This window comes from Clarias gariepinus, chromosome 19, assembly GCF_024256425.1.
Source record: "Clarias gariepinus isolate MV-2021 ecotype Netherlands chromosome 19, CGAR_prim_01v2, whole genome shotgun sequence".
Taxonomy (NCBI): domain Eukaryota; kingdom Metazoa; phylum Chordata; class Actinopteri; order Siluriformes; family Clariidae; genus Clarias; species Clarias gariepinus.
This window is the reverse complement of record NC_071118.1, coordinates 11244656-11259398: the sequence shown is the minus strand read 5'-3', so window position 1 is coordinate 11259398 and position 14743 is coordinate 11244656. Positions and strand designations below refer to the sequence as shown.

The following is a 14743-nucleotide window of genomic DNA, read 5'->3' as shown; positions in this document are numbered from 1 at the left end:
TCAGGATGATCGAATTGTCCCCGATGAGGCCGAGGGCAACAGTAACAATGAAAAACTTCCTGAGATGGCAATAGGAAGAAACTTTGAGAGGAACCAGACATAACAGGGAACGCTTCCTCATTTGCATGACATCAGATAGCAGAAATTTATTTGGAGACATTCTGTGTGTTAGAAGGCTGGAAGGGAAGCATAACAGGAGAAGTGTTAAGTTGTATGGAGTCCACTTTCATTATTAGAGCCAAGGGTACAAAACTGGGGGATTTCAGTCCTTAACTATTAAATAACTGCGGTCTCCGGCAAGACTGACTACTGTATTTTGCAAAAGCTAAATTACTCAAGACAAAACTCAAGAGAAAAACTATTACTTTATTTATCAATCAGCCAGTATTTTGACATACAAGAATACACAGATCAGCCATAACATTATGGCCACTAATATTGGGTAGGTCCTCCATTTTGCCACCATAATATTGATGCATTGACTGTGTTCTGACATTTATCACAACCAGCATTAACTTTTTACTTTAATTTGATCTACAATAGCTCTTTCATTAACTAAGACTACACAGGCCAGCCTTTGCTCTCCATGTGCATCAGTAAGCCCTAATCAAAATCTTCCAGCCATTACAAAATACAGGAAAAAGGGTTCACTTGCTGCCTAATATATCTCATCTACTTCCAGGCGCCATTATACCAAAATATTGAAAATTTCTTTGTGAGAAGGGTCAGATTGTAATGGCTAGACTACTGAGTCAGAGCAACTCCAAACCAGAACTGCAGCTCTTGTGGGATGTTCCCAGGCTGCATGGTGAGGACTTACCAAAAGTTATCCAAGGAAGGAAAACCGGTAAACTGGCAACAGGGTCATGTATGGCCAAGGCATACTCAATATTAGGCGGATGAACATTGTAAAGTTAAATAAGTGAAATGGTGGAGCTGGAGTCACTCAACAGGGAACGATCAGAGTATGACATCACAGTATGCATCACCTCACAGTCACTAATGGAGCAAAGGTCCAGAATCAACATACAAGCACCATCTGTGACAGAGAATCGCCACCTCACAGTATCTACTACTGTATGATGTAACTATGATGTAACAGTGAAGGGTCTGTGTATAAAAACTTGCGTGTAAGAGACTGTAGTCAGTAACATGTGAGACAAGGAAGCGCATCGGCTGTTGGTCATCTCAGGAACACTGATGGTATGATAAAACCGCTCTTTACTTATACGAAGGACTGATCACTTAAACCTTGATTAAGTTACCTGACGGTTCAGACTGCTGAAAAAATTATTGGCACTCCCCTGCCCACGCTGCAAGAACTGTATACATCCAGAGTGAGAAAAACAGCTTGGAATATCACTTTGGACCCCTCACACCCAAGCCACACATGCACACCAATATACTGTATAAGACCACAGATTTCAGATATTTATATAACTTATTTAAAAGTATCTCACACCCTACTCCATTTGATGTCAACCTTTTTTTTTTGTGTGTCGTGCTGTTTTGTCTTGTCATTTGTTTTTTGTACTGGAAGCTCTGTCACTAAAAGAATTCCTTGTACGTGCAAGCGTACTTGGCAATAAAACTCTTTTTGATTCTGATTGATATTTAATTAATTCACTATAGAGCTCATTACAAGAGAAAGAGTAACTTATGGTATGCTGTGATTGTTGTTTAAGTTTTTTAATGTATTCACAAAAAATTTAATATGATGATGTGTATTACATGTCCTTTAAAGGATTAATAGAATAGTATGTGTTAGTTAGTTGTGTTTAAAGCTTAGTTAAATAATTTTGATGGTGTATTTGTTTACATTTTATGTAACTGTTGTGTTTTAGAAGTAGTGATTTAACTGTTATTTATCAGGAATAGTGATGTACCCTTTTTTCTGGTTTTCATTTAAAGTTAGTGACCTTGCTCTCTCTCCCTCACTTATGTGAGTCCACTTTGAACAATTGTTGTGTAACCCGCAAAGCCGTTGTACTTTTTGTCCCTCTGCGTTTTCCGTTTAGTGACGTACGTCATAAACAAAATGGCTGCCTCCAAGAGCGCAATCGGCGCAAATACTAGTGTTTCAAAAGCGGAATACTTAAAGCGTTATTTATCGAAGGATGAAGATGGCAAAAAGTCAAAAGACAAAAAGGTTAAGAAAAAACGTCCTAAGCCCGCCGGGAGAGGGTAAATATAATACATGTGTCTCTAACGCTGGCTGTAGCTGATAGAAAGTTAGCCTAGCGTGTGTATTTACAATAAGAGTTCAGTAGGTGTGTGTGTGTTACCGACCTGAACAACAACAAAATGTAATAATCGTACAATGGACTCATTAAACTTTGCAGGATGAAAATCGTTGATGATGACATTGACTGGAGGGAACTGGCTGTGAACAGGGATGAGAAGGAGAACAATGATGAAGATGAGGAGGAGGAGGCGCCTGTGGTAACTACCTTTTAGATATGAAGGCGGGACAGCAGCCAGTGCATCTGCTCTTCAGTAGACATCTCAGAAATTTACCCACTTTCCCACATGATAGATATTTGTTTTTTTAATACTTGTATGATGATTTATTTACACCTATCCCTGTTTACCTAGTTTAAAACCTAAGGATAGAGAACAGTTAAAAAAACAACAACAACACAGGTCCTGTTCATATACAGTAGGGATGGGAATCACCAGTCAGTCACCTCCTGATACGGTATTATCATGATATGTGGGTGACGTTTCAATTAAAATGCAATTCTATAAGTATTGTGGTTTTATAAAAATCCCGATTCTACATTAAACCCCCTAAACACTTAGGATTGCACTATTCATATTGTACATAATACATTTGCACATATTACGTATATATAACCTCTCTCATTCCACTCTCCATAACAATTTGCACAAATATTTACATATATGTGTATATATATATATATATATATATATATATACACCTTCTCAAACCATAATATCATAACCATGCTATCCAACATGTTCCGTCATTGCACCCATCTATAATTGTTGCATTCATTGTACAACTCCTTCTCTGTGTACTGTTTACATATGAAAATTAATTTATCATGGTGTATATCTTCCTTTATTGCACTCACTTTATATAACCCCATCTTTGTGTACTGTTTACATGCACAATTTTTGCATTTATTTTTTTGTTTTTTAAAAACAATTTCTAACCTCACCTAATCTTTAAAAAAAAAGTTTAATGGTTAATTTAATGTAGTCCATTCCTTATAACATTAGTTTTCTCACTTAAAATCAAGCGCAGCATTTAAACAATTCAAACTAATTTTAAATACAAGAGTTTAACATTTAGCTAAGCAGCACGTATGTCTGTCATCCCCCATAAATATGATTTCCAAACAAACTTATCAAATAATTTACTCCTACCACACAAGAAGAAAATGTGTAAATAGTTCAGTGTACCACCTGTAAGATTATAAAGACATGTTACCTCTTTAAATGCCTCCCAAGTCGCAAAAAACTCTCCTTGACAGTGAGTGTACATGTCAAGTTGCTGCATGTGTGTCTGGCTTCTAACATGAATTTGTTTTTTTTGTTTTTAAATCGACAAATTTGAGTTCGCTCTCGCTGTGTTTTGAGACTGGTGTGAACGTGTGTAATAAGTGGGTTAGGGACTAATTCACTTTGGAGTTTGGAGATCAAGGCAGATAGGAGGCTTTTAGAATGCGTGGTTTTTGATAATGTAAAGCTATAAAATTACATTTCTGTTGCGCCATGAAGCTTCTTCATTTGGTACAGAATCATTTTAAATCTGAGGCTGATTGCCCAGAAGTGGCTAATCAAATTGAAAAACAGCCAGTACTGGTCACTGGCTAATTGACTGGTTCATCTCTATTATGAATTTAAAGATAGTTTTTAAAAATTAGATTTGGGAGTCAGTGTTACGATACATGAATCGCTACAAAAAAGAATCATGATGCATAGCAGAATAAAAAAAAAAATTCTTCCTATGAAGTATACAGTGAATGTCAGGAGCGTGGTAAAAAAGAGACCTCATGGGTTAAATAGTTTTATAAAAAAGGGCCTTGCTGCTCAGACTAAAAAGCAGAGCCTTGCTGCTCACACTAAAAAGCATTGCTGCTTTAATAACTAAGACAAGTAAAACCATTAGGACCTCTGATTTTACTTTCTTTGCTAGATTAATTTTGTCTGAAGTCTGAATTGCATTTATTTAAATCGTTTGTGTTATTTCAGATTGCAGAAATAATAGATGAGCGTCCAGACGAAGTCAAGCAGCTTGAAGTCTTCAGAACTAGCAACAAGTGGAAAGTTCTTGGAGGTGAGGCGTTAAATATTTAACAGCAGATATATTAGCGCTGTTGAATTCAGCTTTTATAGGAAAATACCCAACTTTCCACCATATCACCACATTACATCATGCTGTCATTGGCATGATTCTCCTCTACTAGCATGCTTTAGGTGTGTTATTTCTTAAATGTACATATGCTGTCTGGTTTCCATTATTAATATGCATTTTGTCATTTACTCTCTGTGACGCAGCCACAAATGAGGATTCCCAAGACACCCCAGATTCAGTAATGAGGTAACAGGGTGTTTATTTATTTATTGTTTATATCTTGAATTTGAATGTCAGCAATGAATTTGAAGGCTTTAATGTTCTGTTTATCACACTTCTAGGTCAGACGTAAAAGAGAATAGAAAAACCAGACACGATTCTCCTGATAGTTCTCCAGTACGGAGAGGTAGGCATGATTCTCCTGATCTGTCACCCAAGAGGCACGACTCTCCTGATCTGTCACCCAAGAGGAAGTCTCGGCACGACTCTCCTGATCTGTCACCCAAGAGGAAGTCTCGGCACGACTCTCCTGATTTGTCACCCAAGAGGAAGTCTCGGCACGACTCTCCTGATCCGTCACCTAAGAGAAGATCGCGCCATGATTCTCCAGATCTTTCGCCCAAGAGGCAATCTCGCCATGACTCTCCTGATCTTTCACCTAAGAGGAAATCTCGCCATGATTCCCCAGACCTTTCACCTCCCAGACACAGGGCAGACACCAAACACAGACGGCACGACTCCTCGTCTCCTTCTCCTCCACGAAAAACACAAAAACACCATCATAAAGGTAAAAAACAATTTCTTATCCTTGTACCTTATTCTCACGATTGTTCCTTAATAAATATATAAAATATCTTGTGTCTGTTTAACAGATTCCCCACAGAGAGAAAAGTCCAAATCCTCTTCAGCTGGACGTGTACCAGACATGGACCTGTCCCCACCACGAAGACGTCCTAACTCCAGATGGGACTCAGACTCTAATCTGTCTCCCCCAAGGAAAAGAGTACAGGGAGGATCGGATTCTGACCTGCCCCCTTCCAGGAAGAGGCCACAGAACAAACGTGGATCGGACTCAGATCTCTCTCCTCCTCGTAGGGCTCGCTCCCCTGCTGCACAGTCTGTAAGCATGACGCTGCTCAGAATAAAATGAGTGCTATGTACGTGATAACTGCAGTAACAGAAAATAACCTTTCCCAGTCTTTCTCATGATAGGAAGTAGAACACAGGCAAACTTGTATGTAAATAATATCCATGAATAATTTTCTGTTCAGCTGATCTTGATATCACCCCCAGTGTTTTCCGGGTGTTTAATTTGTTTTATAGGGGTTACTGGATGATGATTAAAAGTGGTGTGGGTTAAAAACGATAATCTTTGCCTCATTCACACTTTACAACATACAATGTACTAAGAATGGGAATCACCAGTCACCAGCTGATACGATATTATAACGATACCTAGGTGTTGGTTCTAAAAGTATCATGATTTTACATTCCATTTTCCCCTGATTTTTTTTACAATTTTAACCCTTTAAAAAAAGTTTAAAGGTTGATTGTTATTTAAATGTAGACTGTTTCTTATAACATTAGTTTTTTCACTTAAAACCAAGTGGAGCTTTTCAACAATACAAACCAACTTCAAATACAAGAGTTTAAGATTTTACTTCAAATTAAATCAAGCAAAGAAGCTTGATTTTTACTCAGCAACACGTGTCTGTTATGTTATCCGCAGTAGTTATTTCTAAACAGACATTAAATAATTCACTCCTACCACAAGGGATAAAAATGTATAAATTCTGCAGAGTGTAGGATTATAAACGGCTGTTTTTTTTTTTTTTTACCTTCTCAAACCATGTTTTTTTTTTTTTTTTTTTTTTCCGGTCTCAAAACTCAACTTGACAGTGATCACGCGAGTTGAGTAGCTACAAGTAGGCAAATGCATTCAGCTTTTCACGCGGGGATTCTAAAGGACATGATTTTCTAAAATCATTAGTGCATTTGGTGTTTTGTGACTGTTGTAAGCGTTTGGTATGAGTGGATTTGAAGAAGAAGGCAGATCATTGCCTTTTTTTTTTTTTTTGATAATGATTCAAGATTCAATTCAAGATTCAAATAACTTTATTAATCCCAGAGGGAAATTGCAGCGCCCTAAAAATGAGTTCTCTGTTGCGCCACCCGGAAGCTTCTGCACTCGGTGTAGAATCTTTTATATCTGAGGCTGATAAATCACAAGTCACGGCCAATCAAACTCAAAACCATCCGATTCTGATCACTGCCCGATCGATTCGTTCATCTCCTAGTTTAAAGCCAATTGAACTTCATTTAATATTTTTTTGGATTTAGTTTTTTGTTTTGTTGTAAACTGTTCAAAATGACTCTCATTAAGTTCTTTGCAGTTTGTCAACCTGTCATTTTGATGATCTTAATCTTTTTAAAGAACGAATTTTAATTCTTTAATCTAATTGCATGCAGGGGCCTCAAATGTTATCTGGTGGAGCTGCCGGTCTAGTGTCGTCCGAAATCCTGCGGAAAGAGAAGAAAGAAATGCGAAGACTGGAAAAACATAACCGCCCACTGGAAGGTATTTGATTAAAAACTGTAAATAGGACTGTATTTCTAGCACTGTAGTTCTTTTATGAGTTGTAATACTTAAACCCTTAACTTTGGCTGTTAATTTTCCTCAGACGAGTCCCGTCATGCAGAGACCATTTTTAGAGATAAAACGGGAAAGAAGCGTGACCTGGAGTCCGAGCATGCCGAGCAGAGCAGGAAAGCGGGGGAGAAGGCAGAGAGGGATGAGAAATATGCACAGTGGGGTAAAGGGTGAGGATTTTACAGTCTATATGGACAAAGTACAGTGGAAAATGTCATTATATAGAAATAAAGCACTGCATGATGCAGCCTTGCATTAAGCTAAGTTACTATTACCGCTATTATTCTGGAATAATTGTCACACATTTTTATTTTTATTTTTTCCATTTATAGTAACTAGTGCAAGATTTATTTATCTGGCGTTATAAAAGCTCATCATTTCACATTTTCTCTCTCTCTCTCTCTCTCTCTCTCTCTCTCTCTCTCATACACAGAGTGGTGCAGAGTCAGATGCAGCAGGAGAATGTAGCCAATGCTCTCAGAGAGGCTCAGAAGCCGCTGGCACGTCACATTGATGATGAAGATCTGGACAAAATGCTAAGAGAGCAGGAGAGAGAGGGAGACCCGATGGCCGCTCTTCTGCGCAGGAAGAAGGAGAAGAATGCGAAAACCAAAGGGATCAAAGGTGAGGACTGATGAGAGTAAGAGCAGTAAAACTAACAGACCGCAATAAAGCATTCATTAATGAGTTACCAGCTTGCATATAGCATTATTTTAAAAAAAGCAGTAAATATGAGGAGCCTCAGATATATATATATGACATTTCTGATCGTAAATTACACCAATGTTTACGCGAATTAGGAAACAAGCCTCTTAGTTCTGTTTTATATATAGGCAAAATAAATATTCGCTAACTGAAAAATCATCCAGTGTTTATCAGTGTTTCCCAAAGTTTGGGACGTGGTACCCCCCGATGGGTAATGATGGTACTTCAGGTGGGAAGAGAGCAATCATTTCCAATAAATAAAAGTTTAATTTTTTTGTTTTGAAAAGTAAGTTTGAAATGACTAATAAATATTTATTATTTAATTTTATTTATAGTATTTATGAAATAAATAACCAATAAAAAAGGTCTAGGATTTAACTTCTGTGTTAACTTTCATTTAAATGCCATCATAATTTCTGATTGTAATGACAAAAGGAACGTTTTTAATGGAGAGCCTTTCTCCAAACTTTTATTGTAAAGTGTCATGGTCTCAGAATACAGGCTTGAAAATTTACTTTTTGCATTTATGTTATGTTAAAATTTTTTTTTTTTTTTTTTTACACACATTTGTTGCTTTACACAGTATGCCATCCATGGACAAATTTGGACCTTACCATATCAGGGTGCCTCAGCAGAAATTGAGATTTATCAGACCAGGGTGTTGTCACTCATCTAACTCATTGATGTGTTGTGCATTTTAAGATGCTTTTCTGCTCAAGATTACAGAGTGGATATGGGAGTTATTGTAGTCTTTCTGTCAGCCCAGTCTATTGACTTTTATCATCACCAAGGCATTTGCATTTGCAGATCTTTTGTTTCTGGGTGCTTGGTCTTTAATGCCCCATTCTAAGTAAACTATAGAGAGGGCATCACTAAATTGCGAACCCATGGTCCGGATTTGGACCTAGTGACAGTTCTGTCTGGTGCCTTATGCTTTTCTGATAATGAGGACAATTACAGTAGTATACTACTAAACTAGCTCTTCTTTCATGGAAGTTGGGTTGGATATATGCATCTTTCAACAGGGCCAATTGACTCAATGCTATAGACCGGATGTGCCGATGAAACTGGATCTAAAGCGCGACAATGCATGACTTACTCAAAGATTTATTCAACAATAAAAAGCAGTAATGCGAAGTGCCACTATGAGGCAGAACATGGGTTGTTGAAGCAAACACTACTAAAGATAATTGTATTCCATAAAGTACAAAAAAAATCCCAAGGCCATCAAAGATCAAACTGTTCACATGTTTAACATAGTTATTAAACATTGGCAATAAATATTATTTAAATGCTATGGAAATTTGAAACTTTTTTTTTTTTTTATAGACCGGACTGTAAATACAGTCAGAGATCTGAATGCTAACACAAAAATGAAATTCGGACCTCAGCTTGAAGACCATTTTATTGACCGGGCCTTCTTAAATTCAGTACCCCTGTTCTCAAGAATATTTTGTATTAAATTTACAAACGATCCGCAGTTAAAGAGATCCTTAAACAGCAGTGATGCCAAGCTTAAGATCACAGAGATTACATTATTAATGAGGTTAATGTGCACGGTACCTAAAGCTGGCCTGTACAGTATCTGGATGATTTTGAGTTGTTTTAATAGATAATTGCTTAAATAACTTGGTCTACAAAGTTTTCTAATAAAGCGCTCAATAAGTGTGCAGTATATGCCATTTAGGCCTTTTTCCTGTTGATTTCTGCTTGTCCTTCTGCTTGTTGCGTTTCTAACAAATTCTAATCATTTGTAATTCTGTATTCGTTGCATCTGACCTGATCACGTCAACACCTTATACCTTTATTATAATTTTTATTATTATTGTTATTATTATATTGATGTTTAATGTGTTTTTTTTTTTTTTTCTTTTTAGAGAGACCTCGTTATCGGGGTCCTCCTCCACCCCCAAATCGCTTCAACATCATGCCTGGATATCGCTGGGATGGAGTAGACAGGTCAATTTTTTTTTTTTTTTATCTATAATAATTATAGCAGGTATCAACTGTCTTTCCCTCACTGGCCTATATATTTTTTTTTCCTCTTTCTCTTCTGAACTTTATAAAATGACTAAAGATTTGTCCTGTGTAGTAAAACTTGAAGGCTTTTAAAGCATAACTTAAATATATGTTGCTTTCTTTTAAATAAAACATTTTAAACCCATTTATTATAAGCCTTCGATTATGTAACAGAGACACTATTTAAATCACTGTGTATATGTCCACTATAGAAACCATAGCATTTTAGAATGAATAGATTAATATAAAGGATCAAGAATTCAAAAGTGCTACGTAATTGATAAGATTTACTGTATTTATTGTACATATGGACCAAACAACATAAGTATTATGGCATATACAGCCATACACAAGACTGATGGAGCATTTATTAAATCTTTTTTCTTCTCTTCCCTGGTGTGTAGGTCTAATGGATTTGAGCAGAAACGCTTTACCAGAATGGCAGATAAGAAAGCTTTGCAGGAGGAAGCGTACAAATGGAGTGTGGAGGACATGTAGACACATCAGGAAGGGTGTGCGTGTGTGCGTACACACTTCCTTGCAAGAGAGAGAGAGTGTGTGTGTGTATATGTGGATTTGTGTGTGAGAGCGTGTGTGTGTTTTTTTGTTTGTTTTTTTTCCTAATTCACCAGCATGGACCTAGTTGTCTGAAAAAACGTTTTGATGGAAATGTCATTACTTTATTGACTATGTTGATCGACCAAACTACATACAAAACATTTTGTGTATTTTAAGGACTTCACCAGTTGTATATGTGAATCTGGATTTTTGTGAGGATTATTAAATGTTGTGTTTTCCTAATGTCGAATCCAAATATGTGGGGGTTTTTGTTTTATTTTTTTTCTTAACGAATGATTTGTTTAAATCACCACATCATGTGTAGCTAAAAACCGTGGTGTTCACTATAATAGGGAAAACTGTCTCTAAGCACAAGATGGTGCTTTTCACTTGGTGGTGATCGTTCTGATTGGTCTTTCCTCTGATAGCTAAGGAATAGCATTTGAAATTTCCAATATTAGGTAAGAGTACAAATACAAAATAGAAGCAAAAGAAGAACATTGAGAATCAAGTGATGTAAATGGCGATTAGCCTAACCTGCGTGTTTTTGACTGCAGGAGGAAAGTCACCAAGCATGGGGATAACATATAGTACAAACTCCACAGACACACACACACAAGGTAGGAATCGAACCCTGGAGGTGCAAGGCCACAGTGCTAAGGACTATAACCACTGTGCTGCCATCAAGACATGATGTGTATTATAAATCTCTACACTCATATGTAGATCTTCATGAGTATCATACAAACACTTGTTTAGGTGGTTTATTGCATTTCACACATGCATTTCACTGTGTGACTTACTGTAATCTACAGTATAAACAGTGCAACCGTCCTAATTTAAGTCACGGTTTATTTCAATACACTTACTGCATTTCACCATCCAGTCCCCATCTACTAATCTTTGAGAGGACATTGAAGAACTTGTCATGTTCATGAAACCAGTTTGGTTGAAAACTGACTTGGTCTTCTGCTTTAGCACATCTGCCTTAAGTTTTAACTGGCCATTCTTCCTAAACCTCTCTCATCAACGAGGTGTTTTTACCTTTACTGCAGCATTCTGAGCAAATTGTAGACTGTTGTTTGTGAAAATCCCAGGAAATCAGCATGCATTAGAGATACTCGAACCAGAATGTCTGGCACCAACAATCATATCATGCTCATAATAAGGGAGATCACATCCCCATTCTGATGGTTGAGTTGAACATCAGCTGGTATTTGCATAATTTTATCCATTGCACTGCAGCCACACGATTGGCTGATTAGGTAATTTCATGCATGTTCAGGTGTTCCTAATGAAGTGCTTGTTGTGTGTAGATCTACAGTACTTTGCAATTGAATTAGTAAAAACACTTTTTTCAACCAAATCGTTTACTAATACATTTTATGAGTGAATAAATAATCAGTGGTGATATTTGAAGTAGGTATATGGATTTGGAGAGACAGATAAAAAATTTATTATAGTACATTAGGCATGAAAATTTAAATGCAAAGTTTAAACATTCAATATTTCTGATTACATTTTGAGTAGAATGGAAAATGGTGTTAATTAGATTTTTGCTCCTTTGTGCCTTTAACAGTGTGATCTGGTAGTCTGATAGTGATTTTGGAAGAGCAGCAGTTGTAAACAGTCCTATTATTCTTCTTTCTGTGGTTCAGTTAGACACTACGGACGTCTCCAAGTCATCTACTGCTCTCTGAATCTGAGCTGGAAGCTTTAATGCGGCTTAACACAGTTTAGGTGTCTTCTCTTTGAGCGACAGTTGCGCCTTCACTTGAACCAGAGGAGGACGTGGATGAAGAGAGATGTCCCATCCGGGGTAGGTCTCCATTTGGACTGTCTTAAAGTCACCCCTGCAATAAAGTAATTCCTTTTGAGATGGTAAAATGATAAAATATGCAAACATCCATCAAATGAGTGCCTAAATATTAGTCTATCCAGCATATAAGTAACGTTGCTTGCCTCAGTGTTGGGTTGATTGCAAGGTTATCAGGGCGGGGCAGGGCTTGAAGTCTCCTCCCATATATGCACTGTGGTCGAACAAAGCTCTGTTGGTAGTGTGTTTGGTAGTGAGCTGTTGGAGTCCTCTCACGTCTTAATGGGATTTTTCTCATCATCATCATCATCAAAGGACCACCATGTAAAGCCTGAGCTTGATAAGCCTCTTGGTTGGTTGTTATGTAACTGTGATCCCCTATAGTAGTGAATAATTAAGGGTTTAAACATTTTTTAGTAATTTTGGGCACAAAGTGTGTCTGGTCCATACACCCTTAGAACAAGCAATGCATTTATACACTGGGTCTCATTGATTAATCTTATACAAGGGATGTACATTTATCAATTGAGAGGTTATTCAAATTACACATGTTGGTAGAGTAACTCTTCCTCAACATAGTCTGCATAATAAGTGATGCATTCGTGCCCTTACTGAACCTGACTCTTGAATCCTTTTTGAAGATCCCTTGACGAGCTATATGCACAGATGGATGATGCAGTTTAAACAAGAGGAAATCAGCATTGAGGACCAACCATGCAATAGGAGGTCTTCAACTGCAGCAAAGAGAATTTGATTTTGGGTTTAATGAAATTGGTGGAAATGCATCGCTCGTGATGGAGATTATGTTGAGTGGTACAGTTGTATAGATTAACTCTAGTTATGCTAATAATTACTCCACTGTCAGTTAAGAAAAAAGTTATGCCCACTTTTACAATAATTGTAGTAAAAATTAGTATAAAAATGTTTTCCCAGCTAACTTTAAATAAACTGATTTTGATCAATACAAACCACCAGTAAATTGTCGTTACCAATCACTCGTAAATTAATAATCAAGGTACAGCTGATATACACAGCTGCGCAAGCATAATTCCATAAAATCTATAATCAGATCAACCAATTGGCAATTAAATTGCCAGAGCACAGCTTGTGATAAATTTGCCATTAATTTCTAATATCCTATTTTGCTTTTATCAGAATACCATTTATCTTGCCTTTTATCTGTTTTAATTAAATCATTTTTGCTTTAAGTATCTCCTCATTTTTAGGATTGCATCCTTTTAGCTTATTAAAATTAAATAAAATTATATTTGCATTTGAAAAATATGTGCAGTTAAAACTCGACAGGTTCACATTAGGAAGTCTATTCATGCACATGAATATTTTCACAAACTCAAGTGCTTTTCAGATATTTTTTTCTAAATTAACTTAATTTTTACGAAAACCAATTTGTTTTTTACTTGATGACACTGGTTCATGTTAAACCTGTGAATGTAGCATGTTATGCATCTGTTTAATAAAGGAATCTGCCTCACCCTCTAGAACCAGACTGCACTTTAGCATTTGCTTTGGTTCAGTCCTGGAATAGGGTTTGGGGCCAAAAGCTATTTCTGATGTAGTCACCATCTTTTCATGCTTATCTGGGTAAAGCAATAAACCTGACAGAAAAATAAAACATTCAGAATGATTAGAAATGTTATATAATATAATATGATATGATATGATATGATATGATATGATATGATATAATATATAATATACAGGTGCTTCTCAATAAATGAGAATATCATCAAAAAGTTGATTAAAAAAAGACCCTATAGAGAATCTATGAAGTATTGTGAAGAGTAAGATGCGAGACACCAGACTTAAAGCGCAGAATAGCTGAAAGCTGCTCTCAAAGCAACCTGGGCGTCCATAACACCTCAGCATTGCCGCAGACTGATTGCCTCCATACGATGTCACATTGCTGCAGTAAATCATGCAAATGGAGCTCCGGCCAAGTATTAAGTGCTATACATGTTCATACTTTTCAGTCCAACATTTCTGTGTTAAAAATCTTTTTTATTAGTCTTAAGTAATATTCTAATTTTCTGAGATACTGAATTTTGGGTTTTCATTAGCTGTAAGCCATAATAAAAAAATTTAAATGAAAAGAAATAAACACTTGAAACATTATAAGCCTGTGTGTAATGAATCTATATAATATATGAGTTTCAATTTTTAAATTGAATTACTGAAATTAATCAACTTTTCGATGATATTCTATTTTACTAAGAAGCCCCTGTACATCACTGTCACTGTGTTCTAACAAGTGAAGTCATACTATATACGTAATAAACTTATAGCTAATAGCTAAAAGTATACACTTTAAATATCAACTAAACTATTCAGAGTTAGAGGAATAGTTCCTCAGCCCTTTTGTACTGAAAGTAACTTATCAATCAAGGTCTTTTTTAAAATTTCACTCATTGTGGCTCTAGAGAAAACTTTTTTTTGCTACAATTACTAGATTTAAGATAAATGATGTCAAATGCAATCATATAAGACTGACCAAATTGCTACTTTAATGTAATTAAATTTGTTGTTTTTGTCATACTTTGTCATACATCATTAGCATATTACCTGCCACAGGAGGAAGTTCCCCCACCTGTGGAAAAGCTTGCAAGGGCTTTACCCTTTGAGCATTTTTAAGATGCAGCAGTCTAACATGGAA

General features: G+C 36.5%; 2 protein-coding genes across 3 annotated transcripts; one reads left to right on the top strand and one right to left on the bottom strand.

Moving 5' to 3' along the window:
• The first annotated feature begins 1158 nt into the window (after positions 1-1158).
• Positions 1159-10512, top strand: bud13 (BUD13 homolog). 2 transcript variants are annotated; one of them, XM_053478671.1, is made up of 11 exons: positions 1159-1203; positions 2343-2442; positions 4222-4306; positions 4528-4570; positions 4666-5111; positions 5197-5444; positions 6794-6902; positions 7006-7144; positions 7408-7598; positions 9557-9638; positions 10103-10512. In XM_053478671.1, exons 2-11 carry the CDS (start codon positions 2344-2346, stop codon positions 10194-10196), a joined length of 1536 nt encoding a protein of 511 aa, XP_053334646.1. In that variant the 5' UTR covers positions 1159-1203; position 2343; the 3' UTR covers positions 10197-10512. The 2 variants fall into 2 exon arrangements, with proteins under 2 accessions (XP_053334646.1, XP_053334647.1); XM_053478672.1 differs by lacking the exon at positions 1159-1203 and adding an exon at positions 2036-2184.
• A 420-nt stretch (positions 10513-10932) lies between these two features.
• si:dkeyp-69c1.9 (uncharacterized) lies at positions 10933-14699 on the bottom strand. The gene is made up of 4 exons (XM_053479171.1): positions 14653-14699; positions 13566-13688; positions 12219-12450; positions 10933-12109 (listed from the first exon to the last, which is right to left on the bottom strand). The coding sequence occupies exons 2-4, from the start codon at positions 13654-13656 to the stop codon at positions 11983-11985; spliced, it is 450 nt and encodes a 149-aa protein (XP_053335146.1). The 5' UTR covers positions 13657-13688; positions 14653-14699; the 3' UTR covers positions 10933-11982.
• Between the last annotated feature and the right edge of the window lie 44 nt (positions 14700-14743).